This window comes from Paramisgurnus dabryanus, chromosome 5 (assembly GCF_030506205.2).
Source record: "Paramisgurnus dabryanus chromosome 5, PD_genome_1.1, whole genome shotgun sequence".
Lineage (NCBI taxonomy): Eukaryota > Metazoa > Chordata > Actinopteri > Cypriniformes > Cobitidae > Paramisgurnus > Paramisgurnus dabryanus.
Window position 1 is genome coordinate 48503430 of NC_133341.1, and position 27458 is coordinate 48530887.

The window sequence follows — 27458 nt, forward strand, 5'->3', positions numbered from 1 at the left end:
TACTTTCCTGAATGATGTCATCACTTGGCCAATGTTTGTTTGATGTGCGTTAGCAAATCTTTTACTAGATTTAGCGACTTTTGTTCAGAAGACAACAGACGTAGCATTTTTTTGGAAAAACTTAAGCTTTCATTTAGTGTGAAAATGTCACCAATACTGCCCCGCGAGGCGAGCGCATGAGGTTCTTGCTTTCCCAGCGCAGGGATTGTCTTTCTCTGCGTCTACTCCATGTAATGAGCAGCAGTGAGAAGCAGCACATGAGCAAAAGAATACAAAATAGCGTTTCCGCACAGCGCTTTCTTTAGACATAATGGGCCCTATTTTAACGATCTGAAACGCAAGTGCGAAGCGCAATGCGCAAGTGACTTTGTGGGCGGATCTTGGGCGCTATTGCTATTTTCCCGGCAGGAGAAATAACTCTTGCGCCAGGCGCAAATCAATAAGGGGTTGGTCTGAAGTAGGTTCATTATTCATAGGTGTGGTTTGGGCGTAACGTCAAATAAACCAATCAGAACGCTATCCAACATTCCCTTTAAACGCAAGGGCGCAAGTTCCATGGCGGGTTGCTATTATTATGACGGATTTACCAGGCGCACGCCAGGAGCGGTTCACAGCCGAGGAGACCGACGTTCTTGTAAGAGCAGTCAAAGACAGAGAAGTTATTTTGTATGGGGATGGGAGAAACCCGCCCAAGTCAGCGTAGGTTAAACAGGCGTGAGAGGAAATAGCCACAATTCTCTCATCAGCTAGCATCCCCATCATTGCGCCAAGCGCTACAATGATGTCAGGAGACGGGGGAATCCCAAGCTTGCCAGCATAAATCGGGCACGCCGTGTAACGGGAGGTGGATCTGCCTCAGGACCTGACGCCAGCAGAGGACATCGCTGCGTCCACCCTCACCGCTGAAAGGGTTTGGGGGCTTTGAAATCGGACCCAAGAAACACAAGCAAGGTCCAACCCCTAAAGTACACTTACAAATCAAGTTCATATACATTAAGGTTTCTTATGAAAATATTTTAATCGTTATTTGCATGAGAATTTTTTAACGCAGCCACACAAAATAAATAAAAACTATCACCACAATGCTCACCACTATGATTCCCCTTATCTCATGTGTTAATATTTTTTATTGTAACAATTTATGATTTGCAAAAATAACTGTTGCATCTGTATAGATTAGATGCAAAGTGTATGCGCGTTGTGCACGCTATACATTATGGTCAAGCATGCGCCCTTAAAATAGCATAATGAACCATGCGCAACGCGCCACTGACTTTAGACTAGTTTTTTTTTGGTCAGTGGCGCAATTGTTTTTTAAAACTGCAAAATAGCATCAGGGATGGTTTGCGCCGCAACATGCCTCCTTTTTTGCGCTGAACCGCCCAGGGAGCGCAAGTTCATTCCCTAGTTTGCGGACGTGCGTCTGTAGAGGGAAAAACCCGCTGTGCGCCGGTGCAAAATACGAATGATACATGCGTCACTGACAAAGTCAATTGTGCTGGGTGCAAGATAGGGCCCAAAGTCTTTTTATACCAAATTATAGAAAGTAGTATCAATAACAGTATCGACAAGGACCAGAATTGATAAGCGGTATCGGTAGGGGCCTCGATTTGGGTAGGGATGCTAGGGACATAATTTAAACCAAACAATTGATGTTTATTTATATATAACAGCTGATGTCTGTCTTTTTTGTGTGTTTTTTATTTACTATTTACGCAAATTTATTGAGAAATCACTAAATGAGATTAAAAACGCGTTCGGTAAAATGAGCACTATTTGTGGTACACAAACAGTAAACAGATGATTCCCGCCTTCGTAACTTACATCACAAATACTGTATGATTGGCTTTGCCTTTCTTAAGTACGTACCACCTTTCTAACCTACGTTGATTTATGATTGGGCTTTGTCTTTACTCGCTAAACGTGTGATGCAGGTGTGATGTGGGCTGCATTCACGCTTGCAAGAAGCAGCAAAGAGCTCAGCCTAAACAAGACGCAATGTGCATGATTATGCAGGCAGCCTACCGGTAAGTAAGTGAGGAGGTAGCATATATTAACATTTTCATGCACAAAATATGGGACACGTTGTTACACATAATGATTCAGGGACAGTGTTTTCCATGGCAATTAACCTGAACAGTTGCAAACTTGTAACAGTAGACTGTATGTAGTTTAAACAGACTGCTCAGAAAATTAGAAAGCATGAACAAACAAAATAATTGCTAACAAGGCCAACAGTAGTTAGCAATAAAAAATTTGTTTGCGCTTTTTTGTGATTGCTGTTGAATAAGTATAAGTGTTTTTTTTTTCAGTATTTTACAAAAAAGGTCAAATATAAATAAATAAAAAAAAATTATTAATTATTTATTATATATTACATATATATTATAATATTCTATTCTATATTTGATATATTTGACATGTGTAACCTTAATAAATGTGACATCTAAGATAAATATAATTACATTATTTGTGTCCAAATATTGTCCAAATCAAAACTAAGCTCTTGGGTATCAGTATCGATAAAATTGAAACGATACCCATCCCTTTTTGAAAATAATCCAGTATTTTTTTATGTAGCCATAGAAAACACCTGTTTTATCTGTTTAAAAGTCAAAAGATTTAGCTGTAATAAACACCATTATTATCTAAAATCCTTTCTGGTTTATTTGCCACAAGTATTGTAAAAAGCAAAAGAAAAAGATGTGGAGTTATGGTGCGCATTTTGGCAGCGTGAGTTTTTAAGATTTTTTAATTAAGTTCCTCATTTCCTCACCCTTGACTGTGTGTCTATCCAACAAATAAGTGAACGGGCCGGTGAACAATTAAAAAAGTATTTTTGAAAAGAAGAGCAGGGCTGTGATGACAAACCTTAAGGGCTGATCATTATCTCATTGATGTTTGGAATTTGAGTTCACAGACTGAACAAGCCCAAACAACAACAACTAAAGACATTAATGAATCTGACCTCAGGGTCAGATGAACATAACTCATGCAGAAAATGGTAAGAAACATCCTGAATTTTGAGACAACGCTGGATTGTTGATATCTGATACACACACACACACACTCACACACACACACACACACACACACACACACACTAGACTATGGATAAACACACTGCGATTTTTTACCAATTGCAGGCAATACAAGAAGCAGAGACTAATTAAAAGTAGTAGTTAAAAGGTAATATTAGCCGTATTAATAGTAGGAATAGTATTTTAATAAAAGTAGTTTATAAGTACATTTGCAGTTGCCAGGCAACACATCAGCTTAATTTATAAAGCATGTAAACATCGCAGGTGTAACATTTATCCAATCAGAATTTAGACATGGAACTATTTATTTTAGGTTTAAAATATACTAATGCCTAGAAATAGACTAATGTCTAGAACAGGGTTCCCACACCTTAGTTAACTTGAAATTCAATGACCTTTCAAGGACTTTCTTGGTCCAATACCCTCAAATTCAAGGACTAAATATGGGGACACATTTCAAGTGAGAGCAAGGTTACATCGTGTTACCTTTTAAGATACATTGTTACAGTTCCCTTTCAAGGGAACGTGCACTGCGTCACTGCGGTGACACTTTGGGGACGCCTCCAGGGGTAAGTGCGACTGAATGTGTATATCAAATTCAACCAATGGTGAGGCTTAACAACAAAGACAGGGGGACACTGGAGGCTGGAAGCATATCGCAATCTGAAATATTGCCAAAGACGGCGTTACAGGAACGCAGAAAGTATGGCAAGGGAGACGCAGCGTTTCATTCCCTTCATACATACATAACCCAAGACATTTATGTGTCAAACACAACTACGCAAAAAAGCCTATTGGTATGAATCAACATTCGCATACAGAAGATATAAGCATTTAAAGCAAACAGTTTAGCATGTGTGCTTAAAAAGTTTAGAATTTTTATCCTACACTACACAGGGAATAATATGGATTTTTTTTTCTGAAAACGTCTTGTATAAAATAGATTCAAGCACTAATGTTTATTTTAAAAAACTTCCAAGGTGCTTGAAAATTTCCCCTTAAGATTCACAAACTTTCAAGGATTTCAAGGCCCGTGAGAACCCTGCTGGAAATGCCAGGCCAATGCCGTCTGTTGGCGCTTGCCAGCGTTTCTTAAGACCGCTTTAGTTGCTATGATCCTTCTGTTTTGTTTACTGGTTGTTGTATGATGCGCCGGTTATTGGTGTGGTATTTGTCCCACCCCTTTTTCATTGTGATTGGATGAAAACAAGTGACATTGACGAGCTCAGCATTTCACTAAAAAGTTGAAAAAACTCTCGTCACTCATCAATCAGCATTGACAAAAATCGGCAGTTGCTGGGGTTGTTCAAAAGCCCTGCGCTTCCACTGAAAACAACTGAAAACATATTCCTGCAAAAATGTTTCAGTGCACACATAGCCTAACTAATTCAGATCCAACTTTATTAATGTTTTAATAACATTTTTATCATGTGTTTTTCCCAGATTTGTTTAATGGGGGCAATTAATAATAATGCTACTGTCATGATGACGCTTTGTGGTAGGGCTGATAGCATTAAACCATTTGTTTTTATAACCAACCAGTCTTAAAGCTCAAACTTTATGTTGCATTTATGTGAATTTTAAACTTACTAAAACTATAATAAGGCTGTATTTGTTAAAATTAATAAAAACATTTAATCTTTGTTAACACTAGTTAATGCCAATACAAGTTGAACATAAATTCCATGTACACGGCTATTTCTGAAACATTAACACATGCATTGCCAAAGCTGACATTAAGCAGAGGTTATTTAAATGCAGCATGTTTGAAATGCTTATTTAAAATAAGATGATGTTAAACCCAGCTCAAATGGTTGTACATACTGCTTTACTCGCATTCTAATAAATGAACCTTACAGGCGAATCGCTGATCAGGAACTGCGAGCAGACAATCAAGCTCCAACAGTAAAACGGCAACTGCAAACAATTAGCCATAAAAGTGCTCGAAATGTTCTCACATTATAACAGGGTAGTTAAATGTCAGAACAATCTAGACATATTGAACGGCTCCCAAAGACTACTAAATGATAAAGTAAATATTATCAGCAAAATGTCATGTGGCGATTCTATCACTTGTTTCAGTGACGTATTTATTGAGTAAACATACTGTAGGACGCAGGCTGTGGCACTTTGTGAACCAAGTTAAACCGAGTAAGTTTCTGATAAGAACATAAATCTGGTGGCAGTCAAATAACAGCATAAAATAATTTTTAAACCTTATTCTTCATAGGAGAATAAATATTATTTTTCGAAAAATGCCAAAGGCATGCCTCTTTATGACAATTAAAGTATTTAAAAAGTGAAAAGCAACATGGGGCTTTCCTACGCATTTTGTGTTCAAAGGAGACACTGGGAGAGAGATATGGATGCATGTTGCCATGGCAGTATGAACATAGCAACGAAAGCCATCGATCTGAAACTCATTAGGACTTTGGCATGACTACCTTACCAAACACATAAATACTAGACTTCTGATGAAGTTATAACTTGTGCATAAAACCACTGAACATTTTTGTTTTATGAGCAGAACGTTTTACTTGTAATGTTTACACAAATACACAATCTTATTTATGTTCCCAAACTATGATGAGTTCTAAATCAGGGGATCACGGAAAATACATGTACTTATTAGCCCTTCATCTGATATTTTTCGAAAACGATGGATCCCTGACCAATCTGACAGAATCAATCATTAAGCATAACAAAATCAGGAACAGGACAACCATCTACCCAATTAATGCTATCAGATTGTATTCTGCATCCTGGCTGTCAGCTGCAGCTGTTTTCAGCCTCTTACGAGAAAAAATCTTCTATTGATTTTTTTCTCTGTTTCACTGAAACCAAAAGAGCTGAACACGGGCACTGCAGAGATAAACTTATTTGGAAAAAATGTGGCGTATGTTTTTCAGTGTTTGTGTCTTAAAATTTTCCCTTCTTCAACAGTTAATTTGTTTTTACAAACAAAAAATGAAAAGACAGGCATCTCAGAGAAAGCCTTTTTGGTAAGATGCATGTTAAAAGGGATAGTTTACCCATAATTTAAAATTCTGTCATCATTTACTCACCTTTATGTTGTTACAAACATGTATACATTTATTTGTTTTGATGAACACGAAGAAAGATATTTTGATGAATGTTTGTAACCAAACTGATCATGAGCTCCATTCACTTCCATAATATTATTTTTCCTACTATGGAAGTGAATGGGGCTTATGATTAGTTTGGTTACAAACATTCCTCAAAATATCTTCATTCGTATTCATCAGAAAAAAAAGAAATGTATAAAAGAAATGTTTGTAAAAACATGAGAGAGAGAGAAAATGATGTGTGAACTATGTCTTTAAACTATGACAACATTTAAAAAGGTATATGATCGATGAATTGTAAAGATGCTGATATATAAACTTCTGATCAGAACTGCTGATTTGTTGCAACCTTTTTTAGAAAGCATTCCTTTCTCTGTTCAAAAGACACATAATGCATTTCAAATACTTGGAGTATATATTTATGAAAGACAAAACATGTTTTCTGAGTTCTGAAAAATCATCTGAAATTTGGGTTCATTTCATCAGATCCTTAGAACATTATGCAGTCATCATTGATGTGTCATTAACTCAGCTCAATGTGTTCTTGTTTGCTGTAAAATTAAAAGAAAATTTTCCAAATGAAATAAAAATAAACTAATGAATTGTCTTTGAATCAATCCCCATACACTTTCAGGGAATTTGGACTAAAACTTGCTAAATATTGCTAAATTATATTAGCAATATTTGTAAAGCAACAGAACATGTTGCCTCTCTGCTTATGGACTCAAAGGAATTTGGTACTGAGTGACTACTGTGTATGTTCTCTTCATCCATTGTATTTTTCAGTCCTGCAACTATAATTGTTTTTGACAGCTCAAGAGGTTACAAGAATGTGAACTGTAACAAAGACCCCTTAATATAAGGTTAAAGGTTCTTTGCAGCCCCTTAAGATGAACAAAAAAAAACTTGTTTTGTCACGAGCCATACACTCTTAAAAATAAAGGTTTAAAAGATGGTCTATTCCTGCATGTATGGTTCCATAAAGAACCTTTAACATCCATAAAACCTTTCTGTTGCAAAATATGTTCTTCGTAGTGAATGACTCTACTGACTAAAGGGTTAGAAAGAACTTAAAAGGTTCTTTTGGAGACCCAGAAATGGTTCAACTATGGCATTGCTGTGAAGAACCCTTTTAGAACTTTTATTTTTATAAGTGTATAGTGTTACATTATGAGTTTTCATATCTGTACTTGAGGAGAATGACAAGTACTTCTTAAAACTGAAAGGTTTTAAAATGGCATCAGACTGTTAAACCATTTTTGACTTTAATGGGAAGAGAGTCTGCTGAATTGAATGCTTGCCATTTCTGACCTAGTTAAAACCTTGGCACTTTTAAAGCATCATATGAATATGTGTTTGGTAGGTATCTGAAAACAACAATTCTCTGATTGATGATATGTGTCTTTTTTATAGGATAAAGCCGCATGCTTTCCTGAGGAATCCGAATTGGTGGTGTTGTAAATAACTCTCAGGGCACAAGAGGGCCAAAAATACAGCCCGGGGAAACACAGGTGGTGTCACCCCTAAACCAAAGGTTTATCCCTTATAACTTTAATAATATGGAAAGGATATCAATAGCATTAGAGCTAGCATACAGTCATTTGAGATGTGTATCATAGCCACTATAAAAGGATGCTTCATTCAATATAATCTTTATGCAATAATGCAACCATTTCTTTAAATTTTGTTAGATACCTCATAATTTCACAGTGTAGTCTATATTTAACTACAGTGTTTGTCATGTCATACATTTTGATGTGTTGGTTATTTAATCCGGATAGTGTATTTACAGTAAGCTTCACTGGGTTTCAATAGACTTGTTGAATTCAATCTAAACTTACTTCTTCCGTTGTCCTTAATAAACGTGATGATATTTTTATAATTGTAAGACTGGTGATCTTCGTAAGGATAGGCATCCACAGTGATGTTTTTATCCCCCAGAGTGATGTAAATGCCCTCGGAGAGGAAGTAATACGGACGATCGTCCTGTTTGAGGTCGTGAAAAATCATTAGCGCGCGACTGGTCCAGTTAAAATGTGCGTGAAGGTAACTGATAAAGTCTCCAAGTTTCGTTGTGGTCGGACCCGTTCTGACAATAGTTTTAAACTCTTCCCTCGTATCAAAACCATACGCGAGTCCTCCAGCAGTTATCAGCGGGAGTTTCCAATGAGATGCGAACCTCCCCACCGACGCGACCGAATACGCGCAGCCAGGTCCGATGAACGCATCTGGTTTATTGTAAAGTTTCGTGTCCACGGCGATGATTTGAGCCACGTTTTCGGAACAAGAACCTGACGAGTCCTCTGTGCTGAAATTTAAAAGGTTTATGGTGTGTCCCCGTAAAAGTGCGCTCGTGTGAATTTTCTCTTGCGCCATACGAATAGCAGGGAGGACGCGCGGCAATGCCCACGGATACTTTAAATTGTCTGGCAACATCACGGCTACTGTTATATTTCCTTTCTCACTTCTGCATCCCGGTATGAGTACGTAGATAAACAACACAATGAAACTATAGCCCATCCTAAATCCTGATCCCATCTTAGGTGAAACAAACAATTCCAAGTGGACGCACACCAGGTAAGAGGTTATTCTTCTCAGATCAAACTCATGAATTTTTTTTCAGTAAGACAAATCCTTATTTAAGTAAAGGTAAAACTCCATTCGTAACGTCTTTCTTAATTGAAGCCCTCTGATGCTTGATTTAATGGACTTATTGAGTCCGACTCCCCAGCGAGAGACTCCAGTCTATGTGATAACATCCATCCAGATGAGTTCAACTTAACGGAGTGCAGCCCTCAGTACGGCCCACAACACGTCATGACAGCTACTAAGCGATAGACTAGTTAACGGCTCCCTCTGTCTGTCAGGACAATTACTTCTCCGTATAATTCGTTTCCCAGTCGTTATATATCATTACCAGAAGAGCTTTGATTTGCAAGGAATGGTTTGTCAAATGTCAAATAAATTTAATTCCAAAGGAGCTACAAAGGTCTACTTCTTTAAAAGTCCAATTAACAATGTTTTTCAAAATAATTGAAAATAATATTCTTTGGAAAAAAATGCATTTGTACGGTCAACATAATAGATCAGATGGAATATTGTAATAAATGTCAATGTATATTTTCATTGACATTGTTACAACCGTTACTGATTTCTGTTTGTAAACGCTGTTTGAACGCATGCACTTTTATGTCTTGTGTAATACACTCAAATAAACATTTTACCTGTATGGTTCCATAAATAACAAAAGTATAAAAATTTGTCCTGGGAAAAGATTAATCGCATACAAAATAAAAGTTGAGCATTTTTGCCTAATATATGTGTCTGTACTGTGTGTAATTATTATGTTTATTTAAACACACACACATACATATATACATTTCAGAACATTTTTATTTATATATCCATTTTTATTGTTAATATATAATAAATAAATATATACACATGTAAATGTTTCTTAAATACATACATGAATGTGTGTGTATTTATAATAATTACACACAGCGCACACTCATATCTTATGCAAAAAATCACTTTTATTTTGTATGCGATTAATCTTTTCTCAGCACTAATAAAAATGTAACAAAGAAATGGTTCTTGAAAGAGCTTTAAACTGAATGGGATTTTCAAAACTAAAAGTCTTGATGATGTCACATCTTTCAAAGATGAATCTCAGCAGTTGCTTCACTACTGTGATAGATCAATCTACAAACATGCTCTAATAATGCTTAAATTAAATCATCATACTGAAAATTGATTGACCGACCACGTTTTTATATTCTAGCTTATCATTGCTTTATCAGATGTTTTCATTTGTCACACTTCTGACTTGACTAGAAATTCGAAAATGAAGATTCTAAGCAAACTGAACATTACAGTAAATTACTGTAATGTAAATATTATTTTACTGTTACAGTTTTTCTCAGTCGCTTTAGAGCATTTCTCAGATCAAAACGTATTTTTCAAAACACTTTGTTTAACCTCCACATAATCAAGTCAGTTGTGCACAACATAAAAGCAGATTCTCATTGTTTTGGACAAATTGCAAATGCTTTGATACACTCATGCAGATGATTATGTATAATCTGTAATGGATTTTGATGAAAATTATTTGAAAATTAAAAATTTAGGTTTTAATTTTCATTAAAATACATTATACTGGTTTTCAGTTGAATAGTCTTACACCTCAATACATTTAGGAATTAGTTCATCGGACAAAGTCATGTCATGCAAAATGGTTGAACTTTGTGTCATTATCTGTTACTGTAAGCATTTTATTGTTTTATTTTTTAGTCTTTTGTAAATGTAAATTGATAAATTGCTGTAAAGTGAATCTTAATTTTTTCATAATCATAGGTGTCATTTACACTGGTGACGCTGGGGACATGTCCCCACCACTTTTTGAAATTGCTGATTTTGTCCCCACCACTTTTTAAAAAAGCATTTTGTTAAAATGTTCTGAAAAATCAAGCGATACCTGTGCGACTTTAACTGCAAAAAAATGACTTTCTTACTTAGTATTTTTGTCTTGTTTTCAGTAGAAATATCTAAAAATTCTTACATTTAGATGCTTTTCTTGGTGAGCAAAATGACCTAAGAAAATAAGTTTAGTTTTTAGACAAAAAAATATACAATTTAAGTGAATTTGTGATTAAAACAAGCAAAAATATCTGCCAATGGGGTGAGAAAAAAATCTAAAAAAAGATTTATTTTTTCTTAAACACTTAAGCAAAAAAATTTCACCCCATTGGCAGATAATTTTGCTTGTTTTAAGCACAAATTCACTTCAATTGTATATTTTTTGTCTATAAAGTAGACTTGTTTTCTTATGTCATTTTGCTCATCAAGAAAATACGTCTTGATTTAAAAAGTGTTAAATATTTCTACTGAAAACAAGACAAAAAAACTAAGGAAGAAAGTCCATTTTTGCAGTGAAGGACCAGGGTCACATATTGCGTTGTGTGCTTATGGTGTGTTTTCTTTTATATATGTAATGAATTTTATTGTAATCACTTACTTAACGTGCTGCTGATTTTTACAGTATGGGGCTTTGGCACTGTTTGATTGAGCTGGTGTTGTAGGGACTGTTACATGTGCAGTCTACATTGTTGAGGGTTTTATGCTGAGTATTTTTGTGTTCTTGACTGGCCTATGCTATGCCCATTTTTGATGAGCCATTATTCAATATTTTTCTCGTCCTGCTGTAATGTTTTTTCATCTGATCTTTTGTCCCCACCACTTTTTAACACAAACTGTGTTCATAATAAAGGGGAATTAATTTGTGAAGTGATAGATAACTGGATATGACATTCTTAACAATTCTTTGCTCTATTGTAAGGGGAGATATTTGTTGTGATTTGAATACGAAATTTGCCTGACAGACTGGGACGTCAGGATGTCCATTACGGGTGAACATTTTGAGCTACGAGACATTTAAAAAATGGAAAAAATTTTACAGTCCACAGCAGTGGTTCTTAAAATTATTCCTGGAGGCCCACTGCCCTGCACATTTTGTATGTCTCTTTTACCTGACAGACTCATTTCAGTTCATGGAGATCCCTTCTAATGAGCTGATGATTTGAATCAGGTGTGTTAAATAAGGGAGACATACAAAATATGCAGGGCAGTGGGCCTCCAGGAATAACGTTAAGAACCACTGGTCTACAGGGAACCTTTCAAATTTTTTATTTGTACTGTAAAATATTTTTTATCACAATGCGTGTCATTTGTTTACAGAAGAAATGTAAAGGTAAATTTGTCGACAGTTCAAATCAGAAAAAAATATATATATTTTGACAACATGGCTAAACATTTTGGCTGTTTTGTTCATGAACAATGACACAAGGACTTTTTTGAATTTTGATGGGACTGCCATGTTCACTGACATCAGTTGTGGCTCGTGACTTCTTTTCAGATAAGGCACAAATGCGAAACCCACTAAAACATCGTCATGTGCGTGGATTGTCATGTCAAAATATGTGTTATGTGCATCATATGAACCTATGTGCATCCTGTGTCGTGTAAAAAATACATGCCTGTAAGGGATTATGATAAAAGAGATGCTGGATACTTACTTAATCTCATGTGTAATCAGAGATTAGTGTTAAGTGAGTTTCTTGCGAGAAGTGAGTGTCTCTTCTCATGAACCCTTTCGACATGTATGAAGCAGGCATATTGTGACATGACACGTGACACACATAGGTTCCATGACACACCGAACACATATTGTGACAAACCACACACATTAAACCACACACACATAAAATTTGTGCAGGGCTGTGATGATTACGGTTAATTGTCTCATAAATTGTGATGATTATGACAATAAATTGCCTGTTTTATTGCATTGACATTTAATTCTCATAATTTTTTGTTTGTTCATAAAATATTCTCACACATTGTTGTGATTATTTAAATTAAATATTGTGCAAGGTTTACAGTAAATATTAATACACATAACACATATTTAAAAGTAATTATTTAATGAATATATATACGTCACTTTGCTGTTTTAATAGCAATGTTAAATATTCAGCAATATTAACTTCTGGAAACAACCACAATGACAAAGCCTATAATAATTTAGTTTTTTATGCGCCACCTGGTGGATATTCTGTGAAGCGAAACACATTAAGGGAAAAGGGAAAGTAAGCCCTCTTGAAAGCACTTGCAGAAGTCTGTGAGACGAATTGCGAATGCCCTGGAAGAAAACGCGCGTTTTTAAAGGCCACATCTGTACATGCTATGGCATTGTTGCAGGTACACCAGGCGAAGGCACTTTGTGAACTGCACGAGGGGGGTCACGACCCGACCGCCTTTAAAGAACTGCGAGCGGCTACTGACCTGGCATTGATAGCCACTTAGGTCAGCGCACAGGCCGTCAGACATGCGTACACCTGGCCCCTCGATGTCGGCCCCCTCAGTCTGCCTCTCGCCGAGGGCGTTCTGCGCCGCCCACCCCTGTACCTCCCCGGGCCACTTCTTCAAAGACGTGAGGAACCGGTCGCCTGCAGCCCGCCCATTCAGCCTGCTAAAAAGTAGACAGCCAAGGCCAAGTGGCCCTGAGACAGGCGATCTGGAGATGGAGAGGATCGCTTTTCAGGAGATGGTGAAGGCACCACTCCTCCCCCCTCGGAGGAGGGCCGGTCAGGAATACTTGGTTTTTGTTAATTTCTTAACCACAAAAAGAGCGATTTGAGAGGTACGGACGGGCACAAAACCCTATGTTCTCCTCTTCCTCTCTCGCCAGTGGGTGTGTCACAGCAGCCAGGTCTCGTACAATCAAGTCTCTCCATTCAAAATGCTGATGCATTTTATATATATATTTATATTTCAATGCATTCGTCCAAACAATTGGTTCGCAGCCATCGACCTGAAAGACGCGTGTGCACAGATGCCTCCAACACGGAGTGGGGAGCCACGTATGACGGGCTTGCAGTTTTGGGTGTTTGGAAAGCACCCCAGATGCGTTGGCACATAAACTGCCTTGAGTTGTTGGCTGTATATCTTCCTCTCCTCCACTTCAGCAGCGAGCTTCAAAACAAGGATGTACTAGTTCGTACCAACAACATTGTGGCTGTTTATCAATCACCAAGGCAGATTGCGCTCTCGTCACCTGTCGCCTCTCGCCCGTAGTCTCCTCTTGTGGAGTCAGAAGAAGCTGAGGTCTCTTCGTGCCATTCACATCCCGGGGTTGCTCAACAAAGCGGCAGACGCGCCTTCATGAGCAGCGCGCCCCGGCGAGTGCCGGCTCTACCCCCAGTCGGTTCAGCTGATTTGGAAACGTTTCGGCAGAGCACAGGTAGAGCTCCAAAGATGACCCATTGCCCCCTGTTTTATTCATTGACCGAGGGAACACTCTGCACGGATGCATTGTCGCACAACTGGTCGCGGGGTTTGCGCAAATATGCGTTTCCCCCAGTGAGCATTCTCGCACAGACACTGTGCAAAGTCAGGGAGGACAAAGAGCGCATTCTCTTAGTTGCACCGTATTGGGTGACCAGGAATTGGTTTCCAGAACTCAAGCTCCTCTCGACAGCCCCCCCCCTCACTGGAAGATTTCCCTGAGGAAGGACCTTCTTTCTCAAGGAGGGGGCACATTATGGCACCCGCGCCCAGATTTATGGAACCTCCATGTGTGGTCTTTGGAAGGTCTAAGCGCGAAGGTCTAAGTGATTTACCTGAAGTGGTATCTAACACTATATCTGCAGCACGAGCGCCGTGTACTAGACCGATTTTTTAATTGAAATGGAACATGTTAGTTGTCTGCTCGATGAAAAGATCCCAGAGAATGCTCGATCAGCGGCATGCTTTTATATCTCCAGCATCGCTTGGAGAAGAAGCTGTCACTATCTATGATTAAAGTAGATATCTGCTCACCACGCGCCAATAAACAGTAGATCAGTGGGTCAGCACGACCTGGTCATTAGATTTTTAAGATGTGCAAAAATAGCTGATTTGATTATGCACCTGCCTTTCATTAAATACCCGCGCCAGAGATGCTCACAAGTCTCTGATCGAGTCCAAGTCAAGTCTCAAGTCTCTGGGCTAGAGTCCAAGTCAAGTCTCAAGTCCTGTTGTGACAAATAAAACTCTAATAACAAATAAAGAAATTACAAACATTTATAAAAAAAGAACAAAGTTGCAGATTAAGTTAGGTCTAAAATTAGCATTAGATACAGAAATCGAATTAAATGAATAATAACACTTTTTTCTATTGTATGTCTTTATTGTACAAATTAAATATTATTACTATTATTAGAGCAACAGAAGTGATTTTCTGTTTGTCTTGGGTTGTTTGATTAACATTAATGACACAGACTTAAGTAGGTTAATTGAGGTTACTGTCTCTTTAAGAACAAATAAGCACAGACTGGTTTCGGACTCTATAATTCACTTAAGACATAAACAAATGTTTTTTATTAGAAAAAGAATACTGTGAGATCATTTTGTGTGTATGTGCCCTGTCAAGAACAGAAAGATTTTATGTTGGCTTCCTCTCCGTATATGCACTAATACTGAGGGCTCTTAAACGCATGCTCACACACAGGCGGAGGGTGAATTCCAAACGGCACTTCAGGAAGAATATGCAGCATAAACAGTCACTTCACATAAAAACGTTACGTTGTTTTTCATTGCTCAATTCAGCAAAAGTATGTTAATGGACTTCAGTATGACATACAGTAGCGCAACTCTGGACCTGACTGGAGCTGGACCGGACACATTTAACCGCATGTGCGTACAGAAATCTGCTCACTTTAGCGCCTTTTTGCGGTTAAATTGTTTTAAATCACTTGAATGTTAACATTTGCAAGCCTTAGGAACACGTACAAATGATTAAATTTCCCTATTGAATTTGCATATTAAGCTGGGCGACGCGGCAGATGCAAATATCTGCATGCCAATTTTATTGCTGTTTTTTTATAGTTTCTCTAAGTAGATTGGTCTCAGCAAAGTGGTTCCCAATTCGGGCGTCACGACGTAACATCTCTGTTCCCTTCCTTCAGGGAACGAGGGTTACATATGTAACAGACACGTTTTGCAGCATTTCTTTAAATGCTGTCTTTTCCACTGTATTGAATGGCGTTGCAATGTATCGCGTTACACTGTCAGTAAAGGAGCGACATCTTATACTGTCTAATACTGTTTATAGAGAAATGCGCAATCATTGCGGTGATCAGAAATCATCGTGATGAGGTCAAACAATCGCAATGAGACGATTATTTAACATTTAATCATTGTTACCAGTGTTGGGAAAAGTTACTTTTAAAAGTTATGCATTACAATATTAAGTTACTCCCAAAAGAGGTAACCAATTATGTTACTTAGTTACTTTTCATGGAAAGTAATGCTTACGTTACTTTTTAGTTACTTTTGCATTACTTTTTCTTGGCTGAGGCTTGATCTCTTTCAGGCCTTGCAGGTGTTTTTTATGACTGAAAAGTTCTGCATTCAGAAATTACATATTTCATCACAAAAATGTTGAGCTCTGGCCTGCCATCTCAGTTTCTGACTCAAACTGTTCCCACACAGGTGTGTACGCATAGAGCGCATAATGTGACTACGTTTAATGTAATTCAGTAAATTTTTTTAAACAAATTTATTAAACTAAAAAAGTAACTTGCATTACTTTTTTGAAAAAGTAACTCAAATATTAATGTGTACATTTAAAAAGTAATGCGTTACTTTACTCGTTACTTCAGAAAAGTATAATATTATTATGTAATGCACATTACTTGTAATGCGTTACCCCCAACACTGATTGTGACTGCCCTAATATTTAGCTTTTTTGCCTCTCTGGAAGAGGAGGCACTGGCCGCCCTTGACTGATGTAATCATTTACTTTTGAGAAATTAACTAAGGATTTTAAACAGATAGATAGATAGATAGATAGATAGATAGATAGATAGATAGATAGATAGATAGATAGATAGATAGATAGATAGATAGATAGATAGATAGATAGATAGATAGATAGATAGATAGATAGATAGATAGATAGATAGATAGTGTCATAGTGGTGCCCAGCCCTCATGGGCTGTTTCATTCAATATGAACCTAATCCCTAAAAGCTCTATGGCCCATAAAATAACCACATCTGCAGGAAGCTGAAATATCAGATTAGAGCCGGCAAATAGCAGCTCTCAACAAAAGTCAATTATAACAACTTCTTCCCACAGCTACATACTGTAGTTCATCAACGAATGGCTCCAGACAAAGGTTAAAATTATGCTTCAGCTCTGGGGCTTATGACTGTAAATCAAATTCTAATTCCTTAAACAATCCTCTTATGGTAGATTAAAAGCAACCAGATAAATCACCTCTACTGAATATGGTGCGTGTTTAAATGGCTGATATCAGTCAACATTTATCATAAAAGCACAATTGTCTGATTTTGCTGAAAAAGCTTTCTATTAGATCATCTGCCATAACATCATTAGGAATCTGTCTGTACTCTTCAACAAAAAAAAAATTTAATTCAAGGTATTCTTACCTATGTCTCTACAGCAGTGTTTCTCAAACTTTTGCAGCCCAAGGACCACTTTATCTTCCGATTTTTTTCTGAGGACCACCTAACAGAATCCCAATCCAACACGCCCCTAAAAAACAACAAAATAGGAAGGATAAGCTAAATTTAAGTTTAATATGCAACTGTTTCAAGTCAAAAACTAATTTTTTAAACACAAATGCAATGCTATGTTCAGAACTTATTATATGAATTTTATTTCATTTGAACAAATAAATGTTAAGTGAGTTACAGCTTAATATGAACAACAAACTGCACATATGAAAAAAAACTGCAGTTAAACATAGTATAACAGCCTAGGTCCCACTTAATGTCATTCCAAAGAGCCCTTAGTTTAAAAAGGTGGTGGGTATATGAAGTATATGGTTGTAACTATGGTAAAATAAAATGCTGAAAAAAATGTTCCCTAAATGTCCAAAATCACTGAAATTACAGGGATTTTACACATGAAACAAAAACTAGTACATTACAAAACTAATAGATCTGTGGATTTTAGCTCCTTTCGGTTGATGCTTGATCCTTCTTGTGACTCCTCTTTGGTTTAGCCACCGATCCATTTTTACGTTATTAAAACAGAATGGCAAGAACTGATATCACAGTTTTGCAAGTACATTAAAAATCTACTTAAATAAGTGACGATTGTGTAAACACTTGCCTAGTTTAGGTCATATTTTGGCGGACCACTGGACCACACTTTGAGAATTACTGCTCTACAGGCTGAGCTACTTTCTTATAGCAAGAGGTTTGTATCAGGTATAGATATTATTTCCCATTGAAGCTTGTCTTATTTATTAATGGTAAGCCATATTTCTTTTTCAGAGCATAAGTCTTGTGTGATGGAACATATTATGTTTTATTAAACGCTGATCAATTCCTGGTAATGAGAAAAGACTCAGCATGTGTACTGTATATGTTGTTGTATACACACACACACACACACACACACACTGTAAAAAATATTTGCTGCCTTATATTTTTTATTGAATCAACTTAGATTTAAAAGTAGTTTTGACTTATCTTGACAACAAATGAGTGGTTATAACTTGTTATAAATAAAATTATGTTGACTTTTTTCAACTATTATTTATAAGTTGTAGATAAATAATAGTAAGTTGATATGACTTGTAAATCTGAGTTGATTAAATAACAAAATTTAAGGCAGCAAAGATTTTTTACAGTGCATGTATTGTCTCTGTTTATACTGCTGAGAACAGTTTTCTATAGACATATAACAGTTCTATATGCTTACCAGTTGTTGTGAAGAGGTCGGATATACCAAATACAGCTTTCCAGGACAAAAGCATTACTCCTTGTAGCTGCAAAAGTGCAAAAGAGCTATTTTTAGTTGTCTTATATGAATCATTGTTTTCATCTGCTGTTAAATCCAAATGTTTAAGGTTCTATAATTTTATTCCATGATAACTGTCCTTATCTGACTGATCAAAAAGCCTGAGCTCACGGTTGTCATTGGCAAAATTTAAAGAAAAAACAATGCAGTAACCACAAAAAAAAACAAACAGGATTATGGGTTACACTTTATTTTGATAGTCCACTTTAGACATTCTACTAACTATAAATAACTTTGCAACTACATGTCAACTAACTTTCAATAATTTGCAACTATACGTCAACTAACTGTCATTAGAGTATTAGTAGACTGTAAGGGTTAGGGTTAGGGAAGAGGTTTGGGTTAGTGGAATAAGTTGACATGCACATGCAAAAATACTTCTAGACAGTTGAATGTCTGTTGAGATATCATCGCAATCAAGTGTTAGTAGATGTTAAGCAGACAGTTTACTTATTATCTAAAGATTGGTAGTTGATAAGTAGTTGATAAGTAGTTGCAAAGTTACTTATAATCAGTAAAATGTCTAAAGTGGACTATCGAAATAAAGTGTTACCGGATTATGTTGGATCTTGGAACATTTAAATATTTTTTGGAAAAATCTATTCGCACCTTCAGTAGTTGATGATAAATTAAGATCAGCTCTGGAACTTTAGTCCCCTGCAAGTCTTGCACAAATTCTCATCATATAGATTGCCATGGTTTCCTGTAAATATAGAGTTAGCTACGGTTACATTAACTATTCAACTAGGAGACCAAATGATGTTAATGGTTTTGTTTAAACTGCAATTTAACACGTTATGAAACAATTAACTGTTGCTTTACTTGAACAAGGAGTGATCATACAGATCTGCTAAGAACCCTGTCATCGCATGCTGATGGGCAATTCATTACAATAACTGAAATGGCAGGCGTGTGCTAATGTTCCATTCCTTACAATAACTGAAATAGTGAACAGATTAAGGTTAAAAAGTTCACCAAACTTCATAATACCTATACTTTTAAAAAACTTTCATATGTACATTCTGGTTGCTCTATGTTTAGTCAGATTGCTTCTTAAATGTAAATTTTTTAAATGTAAAACATTGTGTAATGTGCAACATTGTGAAACATAACATTTCGTTCCTCTTTATGTCTGTACATACAGTGGAGAGACAAAACTAACTTAAAAATGCAGCTTATAACTTGAGTTTTTATATTAGCAAAACCACTTTGACATTTAGGGGCACATGTCCCTGTAATAATCAGTAACTTTGATATTTTTATATACATACAAATAGCCCCCCCACCACCCCCACACACAATGATCAAGATGTGGTTACGGCGTAACTAAAGGACAAAAGCAGCAGAATATCATCCTCCAAGTCCGCATTTATCATTTTATCATGTAATGCAACAGGTTCTTTAGGTATTGGATTGTGTTTTATATCTTTGTCAAAAATTGTATTTTTAGACACTTCTGTGCTTTCTTGCTTCAAACTTTTCTGTTTGAAAACAGTGTGTGCAACTAAACCTTAATCGAGCGCTCACAAAATCATTGTGCCTTTTCCTCGTTTGGTTATCAATAGCAGATTCTTTTCACGTTGAATAAAAAAGAATCACACTTCAGAAGAACCCACATGGTATGCATTGACGTCACTTTTCCGGAGCACGCCCTGTTGAGTGGCAAACATTCAACAAAATGGCTGGTTTTCATAGTGGCTGCTGGGAAAATGCCAGTAAAACTGACTATTATCCGCTCAAATTGAATTTAGTGACCCTAACAACTTGCCAAACAACCAGTAGTCCGTGGACATTGGCATGATATGGCCAGACATTGCTTTTCCTGACATATAGGGGAGAGTGGGGTGAGTTCTGCCAATTTTTACTCAAAATGATTTTAAAGTGAGGCCATGACAGTAATGCCTTCATCTTAAGGATGTACATATATTTTAGGATGCTGTGCATCCCTGAGAACAATAACTTTGAATCTGAAATAAATTGTTTCAGAAATAGCTTTTGGGAAAAAAGTGGTCTTGTGGCTCAACTTGCCCCTGGTGTGGGGTAAATTGTGCCGGTGATTTCTGAAGTAAAACGGAACATTTTAATGTTATGAACTGTAATGCTACATTAAAGCAAGACAAATTCGATACACAATTAATCATTTAAGGTTTATTTAGATATTGTCACTCTATTAAACTGTTGGAATAAGTCATATTTTGTAGTTTTTGGAAAAACACAACTTAAATACACAATATATGATATTTCTGAATAATTTCAGGCAAAGTGGCTTTGGCAATAGATGCCTGTTGACATACACAGAACGTTGTCTGTCAATTATGTAGTATATAGGAATAAAGTGACTAGAGTAATTTCTAAACAGGGGCGTTGTTAGACATAAAGCTCTACTGGGGCACAGGCCCCTAATTTTTTGCTGACATTTTTTGAAAGCCTGCTGTCTGCAAGAAGTGCACATGTGCACATGTCTGATGAAGAGGATGGTGTTGTGGATGGGAGGCCAGTTTGGGTTGTAAAGCCACCAGCAGAGAGAAACCCAGAACTGTCAGCTCTGTGCCAGGAGCTACAGAAAAGACTTGAAGCAGATCTACGCTATGCTGACACCCATCACCTCTGTGATATGTCAGTTAAGAAAGAGGAGCGTTCGTTTACTGAACTGTAATTTCATAGAATGTTTTAGACCTTTTATTCTTCTTATATTTTGGACATTTGAATTTCAAATTTAATTCTTTTAATAAAAGATATATGATACCCAATTATTGTTAATCATATTAAAGGAAAACATGTAACATTGCGTTTAAGCAAGAGAAATAAGCTATGGGTTAGGAATTCAAATATTACTTGGGTGTGAAAAGGTCTCCAGACAGAGAATTTTCCATCATGGCAACAAATGGCCATAACACAGAAGAACCCCCCCCCCCCAAAAAAAGTATCTATTCATACCTTTGCAGTTTACATAAAGTGACAAATCTGAAATAGTAAATTTACACATAACTTTTAAGTTTATTTGGTTGATTTATATTAAGGGTAAACATAAAGCCAAACCATTAAGTGTTCACAAACAACCGTGTACCTCAAGTTGGTGGAGAGGAAGCCACAAAGTAATGTTTCATATGTTAATGACAGGCAATTATAAGAGAGAGGTGTTAGGTCATGCCCCTTGACTTATAAACTGTGATCTGATTTGCATCAAGAGACACTGCAGTGCCTGGGGTCACTTGAAGGAAATGTTGAGATGATGCACAGTAACGCGATAGAAAGTGGTAAAAAGAGAAAGGCTAAGAGTTAATTTCTAAATATTTTAATTTAATTAGTCTAAACAGGAGTTTACTGGTCTAAATACAGCTGTTTACATACAGTGCAAACAAGAAGTCTGCTGCAAAGCTTGCACAAATGCAGGAAATGCACATCAAGTCTGCATATCGATTGAAAATGGGGGGGCCTATATGAGCACCTTTTTAAAAGCTAAAATGACTTGTTAACTTGTGAATGTCTTGTGAACTTAACAAACATGCACATGTGGCAGCCATTGTAAGTCTATGAGACTGCAAGTTTACATGAATTGCAATATTTAAAACAGAGCCTATATTAATGGCACATGTGGCTCAGCTGAATGGCATCATCATTGGTTCTTAGCACATAATTGGTTTTAGTTACAGGTAAGTAACTGACTGCCTGGTTAAAATTTTTCAGTTTTTCAGCTTCAGTAAGTGCAGAGACAAGGAGTATGTTTTTATGTGGATGGTCTGTCTCAGGGTTTGTGGTGGGTCTGGCTGCTAAAGTTTGAAGATTTCTCTGTAAAAATTTGCAAAGTCATCAGCTGTTAGAGAGGATGTGGGAGGCAGACATGGAATGAGACAGGAGTTAAAGATCTTGCGGGTGTCATACCTTTTTGGTAGAGTACAAGGTTTTGGCAGTGTGAAAACTGGCAGAAAATGAGGAGAGCAGTGACTAGGGTTGGGAACCATACAAAATATTCCAGTTCTGGGGAGGAATTCACAAAAAAACATTCTTAAGACAACATTTTTTAAAAAGAAATTATAAGAAGTGCATAAGAATGTTTCTTCAAATATTTACTTAAGAACATCTTTTTTCTTGAGAAGAATTCATATTCTCAAAAAAGAAACCATCTTACAAAGCTTGCCATTTTATTATTTTTAGTTTTTCTTAAGGACATAATTTAGGAGGAAAAAATTACTTTCTATACATTTTTTTGAGAATACAAAGTAATCTTAACTTTCTTCTTAAATTTGAATTCAAGTAAAAAAATTCTTAAGAATGTTTTGTGAATCCAGTCCCTGGTTCCAGTTCTGCCAAACGATTCCGGTTCAGATTCCATTTAAGAAATAGTTCACCCAAAAATAAAAATTATGTTATAATTTTCTCACTCTAATGTTGTTACAAACCTGTTTACATTTCTTTTTTCTGATAAAAACAAAGGAAGATATTTTGAGAAATGTTTTTAACCAAACTGTTCATGAGCCCCATTAACTTCCATAGTTTTCTTTTTCCTACTATGGAAGTGAATGGGGCTCATGATCGGTTTGGTTACAAACATTCAAAATAGCTTCCCAACCCTGCACTGTTCTTGTTTTTAGATACTGATAGTCAGTATGGTTTTAGGAACAAACGCTCAACAGCTTTAGCTTACAGAGGACATTACAACAGAATTGGAAAATAAAATTTTTTCCATCGCTGTCTTTATCGACATTAAAAAGGCTTTTGACACCATTGACCATGGTATTTTAATATCTAAGCTACATGCACATGGAATTAGGGGTATTGTATTAGAATGGTTGGCTAGTTATTTAGAAAACAGAGAACAGTATGTTTATTATGCAGAACATGTATCAAAACGTAAAAAATTCTATGTGAGTCCCACAAGGCTCTGTATAAGGGCCAAGACTCTTTTATTTTATATATCATTGAGCTTTGTGAAGTGTCAAAAATATTGCGTTTTGTTCTTTTTGCAGATGACACAAATTTTTTTAGTTCTGGAAAAAATATTACAATACTACTGACTAAAATTCAAAGTGAAATGGTATTACTTCAGAAATGGTTAAAGAATAATAAACTTACATTAAATTTAAATAAAACAAAGTTTATGCTGTTTACAAATAAAAATTGCTCTGAAAAAATCCAATTGTGTAAACGGAACTATTGATAGAGTTAATGAATTTAGGTTTTTAGGGGTTCTCATAGATGAGAAATTAATATGTAAAAAAAGAAAGTAAAGTCCTTTTTGTTTTGAGTAAAATTAAGTATATGTTAAATTACGCTGCAATGCGAACTTTGTATTGTTGATTAATTTTACCATATTTTATGTACTGCTTAGAGGTGTGGGGTAACTCATATGACACACATTTAATGCCTTTAATTACTTTACAAAAAAGAGCTATAAAAACTGTGTAAGCGCAAATAAAGAATGATGAAAGAATGATGATATTTTTCATAGCTGTAGTAACATTTTCCTTTACAATGGAAAGCAGGAATAAGCTGGTTGGCTAAAAAGTCCCTTGAGGATTAAGAAACTTAAGTTATCTTCTTAAATTAAAGATAATATTAAAATTAAATATTATGTTTGAAGGAACATGTATAATATATATAGACTATAGTATACACAAATCAGTGTGCCAAATGAGTAGCAGGCTACTGTATGTCAAAAACCTCAGCAAGCAAAAAACTGAAGGCGAGAAAATCCCAAGTGGTCTACTGCTTCACTGAGATTTCTCAGTATAGATCGAATGGACACTATTCTATCCCATGAGGCCAAAGGAGCAGAGGAGCTGCCAAATTCAAAAAGAATACCACAAAACTGTGTGTCAGGTGCAAGTCACCTGGGTTCCAGGAAATGCATTCCTCATAGTCAATGAGGAGCTCAGATGCAAACGACGCAAAATTCTACCTCTTTCAAAAATAGCAGGGTTTCCATTAAAACGTGAAGCGAATCTTTACAAAATTTTCACAAAAATGCTAGTAAATGGCTAGTAATTGCCAAACTGAATGCTGTGCACAGAAAAAGAAAAGTAGAATTAATGATGCAGTATCTAGTAGGATTATGCGATAAGGTTGGGAACGACATCAGCTGCAGCTAGACGATCAGTTACATGGGTTTAAAGGCGCTCTAAGTGAATTCACGCGTTTTAGAGTTAGACAATAAAACATTTTTATTAAATACAGCAAACATCTCCTCACTATCTGCTTGCTGCCTGTCTGCTGATCAAACTGTAAAAAAACGCGATCTCTGTAGACAGCCCAGGCTCTACAAACTTCAATATAAACACAGTGGCCAAAACTGCACCACAAATCAAAACAAAGTGTTCCAGCCAATAAACGCCAAGAAGGATTTGGGGGTTGGATTTGGGCGCGTTCATGAAAGCACGGAAGGGAGGGGTTAACTAAGCTCAGTTTGTTTGAAAACACATTTCAAAAATCAACACACAGATTCCCTTAGAACGATTTAATGTTCGCTATGTACAGCTAGACGATCAGTCAAAAACCACCTCAAGCAAGCGTGAATTTAGTTGATTCGGAATTTGGCGTTTCCATCACTTGTTTCTTATGCAGTACTTTAAAATGCGCTTAAATCAGCGTGTTGGAAACCCTATTGACCGGCACCTCTTATAAGTTCATTTTAATACTTTCGCTTTAAATCCGCTTAATTCCAATTTTCAGAACATAGAGAATGCCATAACGATTTTTCCCTCTAAGTGCACGGATAAAGAATTGGATGAACGATGGCGTGGATGCCAAGGTGCAAAAGTTTTTTGCCCGGTTAAAGTAGTTTTACAAAAAAATATATTAGAATATTAATTTTTGAGCCTTTTACCTTTATTCAAAAAAGGACAGTGAGAAATGACTGGAGACTTTTTTTTAGAAGTGGAGATTTTTGCATGTTCTTAAAGGTGCCAAAGAATGCATTGAAATAATATGTTAAATTGTTCTTTGATATTTACATACAAGGTATGTAACTATTAAGTGCAAAAATTATCCAGAAACGTTTTTACATGTCCATTTGCAACCCTAGGCATTCTCCTTTGAATGAAATGGTCTATTTTTGCACTATTTGAAAGGGTCATGAATAATAATGTTGAGCCCTGCTCTGAGGCTCATGCCAATAGTTCACATTAGTAAGCCGACCTTGAGCCTGTATCAGATTTTGAGGAACAACTAACTGTTTGGAGATTGTTTGAAGTTGAACATTTCTGAGTGTAGGATGTTGTGTTTTTTTTAGTATGGACCTGCAAAACGTAACTTTAAAGTCAACAGTAGAACTTCAGCCTAAACGCTGGCATTTAGCATTAATTCATCATGTACAATCATGTAGCACTAACTCAGCAGTCACAACTTTGTTTTTAGCATTTTAACAACTTTTAAATTAATTAAAAGTGTAATTTAATTTTCGAGGGCATAGATCTGATGTCACCATCTGTGTTATGTTGAGATTAGCCTGTTTTCCAGCAGTCTTCTGCGTGGATGAGGTTTGCATAAAAATGAGAAAACTAACATGTTTGAGGCTCACAATAAGTCATTACCATCTACATAGCTCTTTTTATTCATCTACAGACCTGCCAACCTTGGAATTTTTTTTGATTAGCAACTTACTGCAGTGGCGCAGGTCAGGCAAATCAGACCCAAATGAGCAAAATGCAGAAGCGTTAAGTCTCTGTGTTCGCACAGCATCTTCCGAGAGTGAGCTATTATTAGCCAATCGTCAAGATAAGCCAGAATGCGAACATCTCTCTCTCTCAGGGGTTTTAACGCAGCTTCCACTACGTTCGTGAAAACACGGGGAGAGAGACAGCCCGAATGGTAAAACTTTGTACTGATATGCCCTCCCCTCGAACGCAAAGTGGAGAAACGGCCTGTGGCGAGGGAGAATGGACACATGAAAGTTTGCGTCTTTCAGGTCTCAACAAAAGAGGCTGCAACCCAATCTTGGGGGCGAATACATTGGAAAATACTTTTCTGCGTTATCATCCTGAACGGCATTTTTAGAAGTGCACGGTTCAGTACACGCAAATCCAAGATCGTACGTAACCCAATGCTCTTTTTGGGTGCTATGAAGTACGGCTGTAAAACCCTGTCTTCATTTCGGTTGGAGGGACTGTCTCTATCACGTCCTTTGCCAGTAGGACAGCAATCTCCACACGCAGTACATGTGCGTTGGCATCTTTCGCCGTGGTGAAACGAATTCTGAAAATTTGGGGCTGTGCTGGTCGAATTTAATTATGTAACCGATGCAAATCATGTGTAAAAACCAACGGGACGAGCTGGGAAGCTGTTGCCAGGCACCGAATGAGGGGAATTAATGGCACTACTGATGTACCCGCGGTGGGGCAGCCAAGCGGAACGGAAGTGGCCGTCGGTGTGTGTGCAGTAGCAGCACGAACATCAACGGTGTGTGGTGTAAAACTGACCTGTGTCCCCTGAAGGGTTGCATGGTTGTCGGCTGCTTAAACGAAGTACCCAGACTCCCGGAAGCACCCGCTGGCGACGGAGGAAGAGCAGGGTGAACGGGCATGGGCCCGCTCACAGCTCTCACGTTCCTCTGGAGATCTGGAGATAAAAGGGAATGCACTCTCTTTGTGTTTGTGGATGCCTGCTGAAAAGCCGGTGGAACAGAAACAAAACGAAACAAAAAATTGTCAGCACCTCTCGAAGAGTGATCCAGTCCATCTCCAGGTTGCATGTCTCAGAGCCACTTGGACTTCCATTTACCTCAACAAGCGGGCTGACAAGGCTGGGCGGGCTGCTGAAAACGCCCTTGGCGAGAGGCAGACTGAAGAGCTGGCCTTGATGGACCCGGGGGAGCTTTCTTCCTCCGCGGCATGATCTAAGTGATTGCCTCAGTCTGCTTTTGGGCGGCGGAGTACTGTTGGGCGAAGCTCTCCACCGACTTCAAGGTGGACATTGCATGACCGACTGCCTGGGTGGTAATCTTTGTCGCCCTTAGCGGCAAA

At 37.1% G+C, this 27458-nt stretch overlaps 1 protein-coding gene across 1 annotated transcript in view; it reads right to left on the reverse strand.

Moving 5' to 3' along the window:
* The window catches only part of npr2 (natriuretic peptide receptor 2), a 61698-nt gene extending 52801 nt beyond the window's left edge, over positions 1–8897 (reverse strand). Inside the window, exon 1 of the mRNA XM_065284572.2 lies at positions 7969–8897. Coding sequence (XP_065140644.2) covers positions 7969–8665 — 697 coding nt within the window. The 5' untranslated portion in view covers positions 8666–8897. The remainder of the gene's footprint in view (positions 1–7968) is intronic.
* Positions 8898–27458: the final 18561 nt, after the last annotated feature.